We start from the raw sequence: 13023 nt of genomic DNA, 5'->3' as shown, positions 1-13023 counted from the left end.
TTATTCTAGCAGACATGGATCTTTTTTTTTCAAAGACATGCCTCACAAGCTTTCACACGCCATACAGCCCGTTCCACATTCCTATGTTTAGTTTATGTAGAAATTAAGGAAAGTGGGGAAGGAAGGAAGGAAGGAAGGAAGGAAGGAAGGAAGGAAGGAAGGAAGGAAGGAAGGAAGGAAGGAAGGAAGGAAGGAAGGAAGATGAGAAGAAGAAAGGAAGATGAGAAGGAAGGAAGAGGGGGGGGGAAAGAGAGAGAGAGAAGGGAAAGGACACACTGCACTAATTTTAGCAGTAGGATTAAACAAGGTTTTTTTTAATACAATACTGGATGCCCCTGTAAAACATGTAGTACAATGCGAACTTTAATGTCAATATACACAGAATCTGAAATAAAAAAGTAAGAGGAGAAAAATAAAATTCTGAATGGAATAAATACAATATGGTACAAATCCACAGTCTGTCTGAGACATGAGGGTTACAATATTGACAACAAGTGTGGTAGATGAGAATGCTTTGTGTGATTTTTTTTAAGCCTTACTGCATCCAAATATTCATTTATTTGTGTAACTAAAACTTGAATAATTGGCTATCCTCTGTTGCTTCTGTGGCTCTGCAGCTGAAGACCAGCCACAATTCAGCCGGAACATTTTGATAAAGCCAATTAACAGCCAGGTCGGATGCAACGTCTTTCAGCATGCAAAGCCATGGAAAAACTCGGTCCACCACGCTATTCCTTTCTTCCTTGCCATACAACGGTTGAAAACTTCCTGATCCTAGCTTTCCATTACATCCTAACAAGGCGTAAAATGGACCAAACCACATTCTGAAAGCAATTTCAAATGATGGCTGGACTCCTCCAGTTTGTTATCCCAACCGTGATTTCTTTCAAAAGGCTGCTGGACTTTCTTTGGTTTGCTTGAAGACATTTCAAGCAAATGTTAACAATGGGGGGGGGGGTCACAACGCAGTCCTTTCAGCAGTTCCAAGAAAGTTCCACCCTGATTTGCACTATTCGGGTGACTCTTGAGGGCCCAGATAAACCTCCAGGTGATCTCAACAACTCTCAGAAAGAGTGCTAAAGACTAGACGACTGCAAAGAATATAAAACCTTCCAATTCTCCACCCTTCAGTCAGAACTGAAGAAGCTTCTTGGATGAGATGCAAAATGTCTTCAAGAAAAAACAAAGGAAGTCCAGTTGCCTCCTGGATCTCCATAGACATCCAGTTTGTTATCTATTCAGCTTTGGCTCTAGTGGCGAATTCTGATTGGTTCAGCTGCTCTTCATGTGAAGCAATGGCAAAAGTGAGGAAGGGATGGTGTACCATGGTGTGATTTTTTTTAAAAAAAAAGTCACTGTAGCCTAGCTTTTCAAACTGAAATAATTTTGCAAAACCAGGCTATTCAGTGCAAAAATTAATAATAGCTGGAAAATTGGAAGGATGTATATGAACCACTCTGCCCCCGCCCCACCAACGAACAGTCCCAGACCATAATATCAAGATTTCCATCCAGAAAATTCCCACAAAGGAAGCTGCCTATTTAAAACTTCAAAAGGAATTGATGTAAGGCAGGGGTCCTCAACCTTGGCAACTTTAAGACTTGTGGACTTTAACTCCCAGAATTTCTCAGCCAGCTGGCTGAGGAATTCTGGGAGTTGAAGTCCACAAGTCTTAAAAGTTGCCAAGGTTGAGGACCCCTGACGTAAGGTGTCCCACTGGACCAAACAAGATAACTTCTCATCTAAATTGAGTTTTATTATCCACCAGCTGTTTCAACTAACCTGTCCTTTTATTTTTTTACCCTAATGTCAGCTAACAGAAATTACTAGCTAGTTTTATTATAACTTCTAGGTAAATATTTCCCCTGTCCAGTCATTTCTGACTCTAATGGGCAGTGCTCTTTCTTGGTCAAGGAAGCCAGCATTGTCTGAAGACATTTTCTGTGGTCATGTGGCCAGCATGAATATATGCCGAGGGACATGGAATCCCGTTACCTTCCCGCTGAGGGGGTACCTATTTATCTACTCGCATTTATGTGCTTTCAAACTGCTAGGTGGGCAGGAGCTGAAGCAGGTAACAGGAGCCCACCCTATTGCACAGTGCCTGGGTCTCAAACCTGGGCTGTAAGCTTTCCAGCTGACAAGCTCAGAGTCTTTCATTGCTGAAACCCCACCACCACCAATACTGTAACAACTAACCTCTCACAAAGTTGTGATCCCAGGCCTTCTCAGCCACTGCTGTTCATTTCAATCGTCTTGGGTAGAAGTGACTTTTCTAGAAAACCATAGCTAAGCAAATCTCTATTTGAGGACACTTCCATTAGTATCTAAACCAGAGCAGGAACTTACTGCCTAGAACAGACCCCGCACACGTCCGTAAAAGTACATCTACCACTTTCCAACGAAGGGATTTGCATGGACAAAATTGGTTTGTTCCTACCACCTGAGAGTAATCTCTGTAGTAAACAATTAACCTGAGGAATGTTTTTTTTCTTAAAGGAAGCATCTATATAAGGAGGGTTTATTTCTTTATTGTGTTACATACTTCAAGATAACACGTGAAGATTTGCTTTTGAAAAAGGCCTCCAGAAAGTGCTCTAAAGAGGAAAAAAATAACGTTTTCACCCATTTTGGTTCGTTCCATCCACGTCAAAGTCATTGGCTGCCATTTCCATGCATCCTGAGGGAGGGCATCTTCCCTCTCTTCAAAACCGTCTTCACATAGCAGATTAAAGAATCACTCTGAGTAACCAGATATCCAGAATCTTCTAGGACTTTCTACTGTGCTTATCTCCAAGCAAACTGACTAACTCTTGGACACTTGCCTCCAGAAGCTTATAAACCTATCACTGATCATCCAGGAAATTATAATTATTGCAACTCACCCTTCAGAAAAGTCACTAATCCTCAGATATGCTCAAAACATGAGATTTAGTTGTTGAAAAAAATCCCATTGATTTCCTGCCAGTCAGATTAGACAATATTGGTCTGTTGTTGTTAGTTGCGAAGTCGTGTCCGACCCATCGTGACCCTATGGACAATGTTCCTCCAGGCCTTCCTGTCCTCTACCATCTTCTGGAGTCCATCTAAGCTCGCGCCTACTGCTTCAGTGACTCCATCCAGCCACCCCATTCTCTGTCGTCCCCTTCTTCTATTGCCCTCCATCTTTCCCAGCATGAGGCTCTTCTCCAGTGAGTCCTTCCTTCTCATTAGGTGGCCAAAGTATTTGAGTTTTAGCTTCAGGATCTGGCCTTCTAAAGAGCAGTCAGGGTTGATCTCCTCTAGGACTGACCGGTTTGATCGCCTTGCAGTCCAAGGGACTCGCAGGAGTCTTCTCCAGCACCATAGTTCAAAGGCTTCAATTCTTTGGCGCTCAGCCTTTCTTATGGTCCAGCTTTCACTGCCATACATTGCAACTGGGAAGACCATAGCCTTGACTATACGCACTTTTGTTGGCAGGGTGATGTCTCTGCTTTTTAGTGTGCTGTCTAGATTTGCCATGGCTTTCCTCCCAAGGAGCAAGCGTCTTTTAATTTCTTGGCTACAGTCCCCATCTGCAGTGATCTTGGAGCCCAGGAAAATAAAATCTGTCACTACCTCCATTTCTTCCCCATCTATTTGCCAGGAATTGAGAGGGCCAGATGCCATGATCTTGGTTTTCTTAATGTTTAGTTTCAACACAAGTTTTGCACTCTCCTTCTTCACCCGCAACAAGAGGCTCTTTAGTTCTTCTTCACTTTCTGCCATTAGAGTGGTATCATCTGCATATCTTAGGTTGTTGATGTTTCTTCCGGCAATCTTAATTCCAACTTTTGATTCATCTAGCCCTGCCTTTCTCATGATGTGCTCTGCATATAAGTTAAATAGGCAAGGCGTCAGTATACAGCCTTGCCGGACTCCTTTCCCAATTTTGAACCAATCAGTGGTTCCGTGTCCAGTTCTCACTGTTGCTTCTTGGCCCGCATATAGGTTTCTCAAGAGACAAATAAGATGGTCTGGTATGCCCATCTCTTTAAGGACTTGCCAGAGTTTGTTATGATCCACACAATCAAAGGCTTTAGCATAGTCAATGAAGCAGAAGTAGATGTTTTTCTGGAACTCTCTAGCTTTCTCCATGATCCAGCGTGTTAGCAATTTGATCTCTAGTTCCTCTGCCTCTTCGAAATCCTGCCTGTACTTCTGGTAGTTCTCGATCCACATACTGCTGGAGTCTAGCTTGTAGAATTTTAAGCATAATTTTACTAGCATGAGAAATGAGTGCAATGGTGCGATAGTTTGAACATTCTTTAGCACTGCCTTTCTTTGGAATTGGAATGTAAATATTGGTCTAGAAGTGCATTTATTTGAGATAAGTCTGATTTTCTGTACGTATAAGAAGAAACATATATGGCTGAGATGATTTATATTAACTCCTTAAAGGAAGGATTTGTTTAAGCAAAATGAATCCATAGATTTATTTTTGCTATCAAAATGGGTGGGGAAAAAGTAGTCTTTTTCCTCATGTAATTTATGACCAGCATTTGCAATTTCAGATGCCTCTGTAAAAATATTTAATGAATTTTAAAAAATGCATTCTGTTTTCAGATTTTAGTTTTAGCAGTTTTATTTGATCCCAAAGGAAGCCTTTAAACAAAAGAATAAAATATTATTCAGCATGAGTCAGAAGTCTTGCGATCTCTTGCAATTAGCTCTGTAATTCATTAATGTAATTCATTAATTAATTCATTAATGTAATTCATTAATAGTTATTCAAGGAACGTCATCCAAAAAGCTGATTCTGTATTCTTAGGATATTGACCAATTGCATTAATCTCATTTTATAATAAAATATCTCTGTAATCCATATTGGAACATCTTTCTTTGGGGGAGAAAGTCTTCTAAGATGCATTTTCTAAGAAAACATGCCAGTTTAAAACTAATCTACTGTAGATCCAATAGGGGTTAATTTCATACTTTTTCCGAGTAATCCTTCTAATCCTCATAGGCTTTATTATTCCCATTGAATTTATGGGTTTATGAGAAACTTCCCTCTACTGAGACGCCCTAAAGCTTGATCAGAAAAGACCAAGAAATGTTTTAAAGCTTGCACCTTTCCAGCGGATAGCAAAGTTGATATTAAAAGGGAAAGAAAAAAGGGGAAAAAGACATTAGTAGAAACATTCATTTTCAAAATTCTTTATAAAATATCAGGGAGGGGGAAAAAGGAACTCAAGAGAACTTTTCAATGTGTGAATAAATAAAATCTGTTGTGAAATATGGTCTGTGATTAAAAACGTCACCATCATACAACTTAGGATGAATAAAACGTTACCCCAGGATGAGAAAATTCGAGGCACAATGAAAACCGAAGACTATGAAGGAAAAAAACAATTGAGGACAGCACAGTGCATTAGCTTAATTTAGCAAAGTAGCTTAATTTGTCTTGTCTCAATACCAGTCAAGTGGCAGGCTTCAATCCAGAACGTCAGAGCAAATACAGTGTCAGTCCTCCTATGGCTAAATGAAATGGGCACAGACTGTGTTACACAAAAGTTCACAGATGAAAGAAATCTAAGCCTGAGGACATGACACCACAATACTGGAGAAGTTGATATCAACTTGCAGCCTTTGGGATATAGGATATAAGCTCTACACACTTTATTCTATATCTAAGCAGGAGTGCCCAACTTTAGCAACTTTGAGACCTGTGGACTTCAACTCCCAGATTTCTCAGCCAGCCATGGGAATCCTGGTAGCTGAAGTCCACCAGTGTGGTATAAGCTCTACACACCTTATTCTGTATCTAAGCAGGGTTGCCCAACCTTGGCAGCTTTGAGACTTGTGGACTTCATCTCCCAGAATTCCCAGGGTTGGCTGGAGAATTCTGGGAGTTGAAGTCCACAGGTCTGAAAGTTGCCAAGGTTGGGGACCCCTGATCTAAAGCATTATCAAGCAGAGATCTACTTACCCCTTCTTGAAAAGGTCACATGATGGTGATGTCATATATAATGTCAAAGTACAACGGAATATTTATTTTCCTAACAACCACTACTCTTCAAAAGTCTTAAGAAAGACACGGCTAGGTTGACCAAATCTACAGCTCTAATGAAGGCTTTAGACACTATCATCTCAGTTTATGTTCATGGATTATTATTATAGCTGTACATTGTTTTTTTACACATAATTGCCTGACACCAACAGAACACAAGGGCTTCCATCATGCATTTTGCACTAGGATATCCATTTCAGTGGTCCTTGGCTTGTCGTACCCACGAATCAAATGCATGGAGTCCGCCATTTAAGGTGATCGATTTACAAAACCAGAGTACATCATGTTTTAATATTTTCTTTTCTTTGTCTTTACAACAGGGCCAAGATAGCAAAAATATTAAAACACTGACCTTTTCTTCTTGAATTAAAATTTACAACTTGAGCAGCGTCTCTGATCAACTAATACACGTCTTTATAAACCGGATGAAAACTATACAGTATTTAAAAGTATTAACATAATGCAATCGATCTCCGAAATGAAATGTGTACCGAAAACTCCTCACCGCAGTTGCAAAGTACCCTGATGCTACTAACACCAACCTACTAACAGCAATAAATCCTCTAAACTGGTAGAAGTTTTTTTCTTTTTGTTTTGTTTTCTTCCTTTCTTCCACTGAATTCAAGTAAATGTAGGAGGAATTGGAATTCACAGGGCAGGCAAATACAGAGCTGCTTCTTGGGATTCTTTTATTAGTTTTTTCCCCCTTTGTTCCACATGGGTTAAATGTTCCAGCTGACCTATAAGTCTGTGGATGTTAGTTTTTTCATGCTTCTCCGCTGAGCCAAACTTGAAGCTGCAACAGGTTCCAAAACTGGCTGAAATGTCTTGTTATTCAACGCAGAGTATGTCGCAGCCATGGCCCCCTGGAACATAATCACATTAAATGACAAATCAACCCCACCAGCCTCGTTCGTAATTAAGAGACAGATCTCCACCCCGGTGATGAGTTTTGCCAACTTTACCTTCACTAGATGGGGTGCATCTTGCCTGTTTAGCTGATAATGTGGCAACTGATCCCTACAGGCTATCCACGAATGTTTCAGAACTTGCTCTGCAGTGTATCTTTGATGTGGATCCACATGGAGCATATGAGATAGCAAATCCTGGATGAAGCAGATCAGAAGAGTTATAAGTACAATGTAGAGATGAGGAGGTTACAAAGAGTTGAACATGGCCTTTCTGATGTTGTCACTCATATCAGGGTCACAGCAGTAACCCTTCCACCCAAGGTTTCTATGCTACTGGATTCTAAAGATATCGGTAAGGAATATGTTCATCAGTGAAATTTCAGAGTCGCCTTCCTGATTTCAAGAGGAACCAATTTGTGGTGTGGAGGTATGGATGACCCCAAAAGACAGGCAAGCCTAACAGGGAAGGAGCAGTTAAACTTTCTTAAAATGGGATGCTTCCAGACCGGAAACAGTTCATGCTCAACAGCCTACATCGTAACTCTCCCTTTTGCTGCCATAAATGAAAAGCGATATAGCTTGCATGCTACATTCATTTAAAAAATGAATGAAAAACTCAAAGTCAAATTAATATGCACCCTGAATTATCTCACTGGACCTTTCTATTACAACAGTCTGAATAATCCCATTGTTCATACTGAATAATTTTAACACATGCATGCTAAGTACTTTAGCACAGCCATGCTAAGTAAATTTTACAAAAAATTTAAGGACCAAAGATAACATATAATTTTCAAATATTTGTAGAAAATGCTTTAACATTATTTATAAAAGATGGCAGTAGGTTTCATATTATTAATCACTACCAAAAAATGCATTCATGGTGAAAACTATGATTTAATGGGCGTTTTGAAGAAGAGGATGGGCATTACATATGGATGCCTATTAAATCCAAATTTATGATAACTGCATCTTTTTGCATCCTTATGAAGGTGATTTATTTTATTAGTGTCTATGGCATGAAACATCAGGATGCAACAGGATTGGTCTATTATTTGGGAGCAATGTCTACATATAAATTTTGTCCATTTTATATTAATGGAACCTAAAAGGTTGAATCATGGCAACTGGACCAAAATTGGACCATCCAGGAAGCTTCATCAGTCAAAATAATAATAATAATAATAATAATAATAATAATAATAATAATAATAATAATAATAATAATAATAATAATAATAACAACAACAACAACAACAACAAACAACAACAACAACAATAACAATAATAATAATAATAATAATAATAACAACAACAACAACAACAACAACAAACAACAACAACAACAACAACAAACAACAACAACAACAACAACAACAACAACAACAACAACAACAACAATAATAATAATAATAATAATAATAATAATAATAATAATAATAATAATGCAGAAAATCAGAGAGTGCTTGGAATGTACCAACTCGCTACACCAACTTCAGGGGTGTCTCCCCAAAATGTATTGCAATATGTCAGTGAAGACTGACATATTGATTGACTGACATTTATGATTGAATCTTGGGAACAATACATTTTGGGGAGACACCCCTGAAGTTGGTGTGGGAAGAATTGGTACATTCCAATGAGTCTGACTCTGACCTATTTTTTTTTTTTGACTGACAAAGCTTCCTGGATGGGAAGCAAAACAGTTTAAGGAATTTTGGTCCAGTTACTGTGAGTCAACCTTTAGATACCTTTGGCCTGGATGATTGAGTCTTCATTGACATAATGTGATGGAATATAGCCTGGATTCTCAGGAAGGAGGGGGTGCATTCCAGAGGAGCAAGAGACAACTCAGTTCAGACAGTTTGTGTGAGAGAAAGTGGGTGAAGACAGCTCATCCCTAATAGTTCCCAGGACAGTGGTGGGATTCAGCCAGTTCGCACCACTTTGGCAGACCCAATAGCTAATTTTTTGTTGCCCAGGCCCCGAATGGACTTCTGGAAGCGGCATCCACACAGACAACTGGTTGTTCACACATTTGAACCCCACCACTGTCCCAGGGTATATGCTTGATGTGGCTGGTAGCTTGCAGTAGTTTGGCTAAGATTCTATCTGTAAGTGAAGAACAATAAAGAAATCTCCTTGGAAGAATCATAAAGTATCTTTCTTGATTTTTGAAACCTGGCACTGAAGTACATTAAATGCGGAGTCTTTTTAACCAACGGTTCACCTGTAACTGTATCTTATGAAGTATAATTTTTTTTAAAAAAAATATATGTTGATACCTTTGCAGCATCTGACACAGTGTCCCAATTGCCTCCACTTAAAGAAAATTTTCCACTCCCTATTCGTAACAAGATTTCTTCGGGGGTATCATTGGGCCCGTTGGCAAAAGGTGTGTACCTAAAAATATTTTTTTTTAAAAAAAGGATATTAGTTTCTTTTGCATAAATACTTTAGAAACATATACTGCTAAGCTTGTAAGCCGCCCTGAGTCTTTGGAGAAGGGCGGGATATAAATGGAATTAAAATAAAAAATAAATATATGGAACTTGTTGGTTTAGGACAAATTTCATACACTGGGTTGATCCTATAAAATAAACGGAAGAGTCACGGCTTTGAACATCCGCAAATTCATAGCTATGCTAATTGGAGAAAGATGCATCTCACCCTGCCAGCATTGTATAAAGAAGAACACCCAAGCTCCAGATATCACAAGCAGCATCATAGCCTTGCCTCATGAGAACCTAGATGAACAAAAACTCGGTGTTATTGTTAAAAAAGACCAGCCTTCGCCACAGTCAGATTTAGAAGTAAATTTAAATCAGTGTTTTTCAACCTTGGTCACTTTAAGATGTGTGGATTTCAATTCCCAGAATTCCTGAACTAGCATGCTGGCTGGGGCATTCTGGGAGTTGAAGCCCGTGCACCTTGAGGTAACCAAGTCTGAAAAAACACTGATTTAAGCTAATGACCAAAGAGCTGCTTAAATAAAAATAGTTACCTTTCTCTGAAATGCTGCAGTAGTACAGTATATAGAACAATAATCAACATTCAACTGAATTCTGGGTTTCCATGTTTGTATGCATTAAGAAGCCCATTAATATATGTCCTTGTTTGAGAGAGTAAATCAATTACCATATTGCAAGGAATAACAGAGCAAAGCAATAGACACCCCCCAACAGCCCCCAAAATTCATGAAATACAAATACTTCCTGGAGATTTAAAAATATGATGAGTTAAAACAAAACAGGGAAATGCATACCTCTGGAGCCACAAAATTAGCAGTGTAGCAAGGTGTTAAGAGAAGCCCATTCTCTCCGCGGAGTTGCTTGGCAAAGCCAAAATCACAGATCCTGATGGAATCAGCATTATTAGAATCATCCATATATAAAATATTACTTGGCTTAAGATCCCGATGCACAACCTTTAAAAAAAACAAAACACCACATATAAAACCCAACTGTTCAGGCTGAAATCAGGGGGGGGGGGAGAAACCCACTCCAAGCCTTCCAAAAATGTTAAAAAAGATTAAATAATTCTATCAGACTCAGAAGCAACACAAATAAAGGAGAGTAGAATGAGCGATTAAAAGTTAAAGCCAATTTCTACAAAAATGTGACTTCAAAATTAGGAGCAGACCACAGAATCAATTTATCCAACTGTAATTTAAAAGTTAATCGTTAAATCTGATTTTCTCTTTTGCTTACAAACACCCCCTTCTATATCAGGTTTGTTTGTTAATTTGCTTATGGATTGATGGATTCATTCAATTTGTATGTCCGCCCAACTCAGCAACTCGCTCTGGGTGGCAAACAATCTTAAAAACAAACAAACTCTGTTCCCCCCCCTTCCTCTAATTTTGTCTCCAGCAATTGCCAGCTAAATTCTAAAATATAATATCCCACCTAGCCTTATTATACAGACCAGTCTCTGCTTAGCACTTCTCCTCAAGTCAACCCGTTTACTGAAATGATTTATGTATAAGAAAAAAAATAAGGATTTCTGTTTGTTCATTTGGTGCCTTCATTTGACTCCTATTGACTACCTGGATCATTTTTCTGCAGTTTTCTTGGCAAGATTTCAGAACGGCTGTTTCCTTGCCTTCTTCCTAGGGCTGAAAGACACTGCCCCAAAGTCACCCAGCTAGCTTTCATGACTAAAGCAGGCCCAGACTCACCGTCTCTTGGTGATTGGCCCAAAGTCACCCAGCTGGCTTTCATGCCTAAGGTGGGATTAGAACTCAACATCTTTTGGTGATTGGCCCAAAGTCACCCAGCTGGCTTTCATGCCTAAGGTGGGATTAGAACTCAACATCTTTTGGTGATTGGCCCAAAGTCACCCAGCTGGCTTTCATGCCTAAGGTGGGATTAGAACTCAACATCTTTTGGTGATTGACCCAAAGTCACCCAGCTGGCTTTCATGCCTAAGGTGGGATTAGAACTCAACATCTTTTGGTGATTGGCCCAAAGTCACCCAGCTGGCTTTCATGCCTAAGGCGGGACTAGAACTCATGGTTTCCCAAGTTCTGGAGTGATGCCTTAATCGTTACACCAAACTGGCTCTTCAGGATTTCAGTACATGGATATTTACTTATGCATTTAAAAGATCCGTACAGCTGCCCATTGTAAAGTGCAACTATAGGGCAGCTTGCAACAAGCAAGCAAGGTCCAAACAAACCCTAAAAACGTAAGACCCAACCTTCATTAAATTATCGAATTGTGCACAGCTTACTCCTTGACAGTGCAGGTAGTCCACAGTCTTAGCGATAGTGTACAAGACGGCACTGGCTTCACGTTCTGAGAAATACTTCTTTCTGAGAATACGGTCCAGAAGCTCACCTCCCTTCATCAGTTCTGTGACAAGGTAGATATATTTACCATCATCGTACACCTGCAGAAGTTTAATATAGTTGAGTAACACATACTCCAGGAAAGGTGCATGAAACACAGGGTCTGCCTAGAGCAGGGGTAGTAGGCAACCTCGGCTCTTTTATGACTCATGGACTTCAACTCCCAGAATTCCTGAGCCAGCTGCTCAGGAATTCTGGGAGTTGAAGTCCATGAGTCATAAAAGAGCTGAGGTTGCCTACCCCTGGCCTAGAGGCACATTCATCAGAAGAGCCTGATTTTGCACAAATAACCTTTTTTTAAAAAAAGGTTGCAAAGATTCCAAACTTCTGAATAACTTTTTGCTGTGTCAGCCTGGCAGATGACAGGACATTGAGGGATTGGGGGGAAAAAGAAGGTCACGTGCTATGGGGTTCTTTCCCTTGCCATAAAGCAGGGGTGTCCGACTTTGGCAACTTTTAAGACTTGTTGACTTCAATCCCAGAATTCCCCATGTTGGCTGAGGAATTCTGGGAGTTGAAGTCCACAAGTCTTAAAGGTTGCCAAGGATGGACATCCCTTCTTTAAAGTTAATACAGATGAAATTACATTTCCACCCAGTTGGGAACAATAAACCCCATAGACCTGTGTAGACATACCACAACAAAGCCTATTTTTTAAAAAATCAAATAGAATCATATTTCACTGATAAGTATTGAGAACTTGTCTTTTGCATTCCAAATCTGATGAAAGAGCTTCATTCCACCAACTGTTGCCGTTTGTACACTATTTGAAAACCAAACAGAATACTTACATCTTTTAAAGTAATAATGTTGGGGTGCTGTCCATATCGCATCAAGATTTCTATTTCTTCGGAAGGATCCCTCTTACTTTTGTCAATTATCTGGAGGGGGGAAGACAATGACAACAGGGAAGCATGACAAGAGATTAAATTCAGCACAGCGAAGCACATTTCTATTTAAGAAAGAATAGAACAGCTGCATTTTTCAAGGCCACCTTGTAACGAAGAAACAGAACAGCCTTCTTCCCTTCAATTCCCAGAATTGCGAAGTGGGCATTACAGCTGAGTGCCAACACTTTTAGGCAGTACCAGGTTAGAGGCAATATGGGGGCAAAGGTTCGTCCTCCGAGCTTGTGACTTGGTGCTGAGGATTTGGTCCGTGTGTGTATGGACTGCAGGTGTCCAGTCTCCTTACGTCGATGTCAAGGAATGGGAGTCTGTTGTCTGTTTCCT

The 13023-nt window shown here is 39.8% G+C and overlaps 1 protein-coding gene across 1 annotated transcript in view; it reads right to left on the bottom strand.

Annotated features, from left to right (window-relative positions):
- Positions 1–6300: 6300 nt before the first annotated feature.
- RPS6KA6 (ribosomal protein S6 kinase A6) overlaps positions 6301–13023 on the bottom strand; it is a 49117-nt gene continuing 42394 nt past the window's right edge. The window contains exons 16-22 of the mRNA XM_081336792.1: positions 12583–12672; positions 11674–11832; positions 10205–10366; positions 9610–9686; positions 9225–9342; positions 6994–7134; positions 6301–6894 (exon numbers count right to left, since the gene is read on the bottom strand). Of these exons, the coding sequence (XP_081192918.1) occupies positions 6769–6894; positions 6994–7134; positions 9225–9342; positions 9610–9686; positions 10205–10366; positions 11674–11832; positions 12583–12672 (873 nt within the window). The 3' untranslated portion in view covers positions 6301–6768. The remainder of the gene's footprint in view (positions 6895–6993; positions 7135–9224; positions 9343–9609; positions 9687–10204; positions 10367–11673; positions 11833–12582; positions 12673–13023) is intronic.

This window comes from Vipera berus (genome assembly GCF_964194415.1).
Source record: "Vipera berus genome assembly, chromosome: 11".
Lineage (NCBI taxonomy): Eukaryota > Metazoa > Chordata > Lepidosauria > Squamata > Viperidae > Vipera > Vipera berus.
Note: the sequence above shows the minus strand (reverse complement) of the source record. Positions and strands in the feature narration are given on the sequence as shown.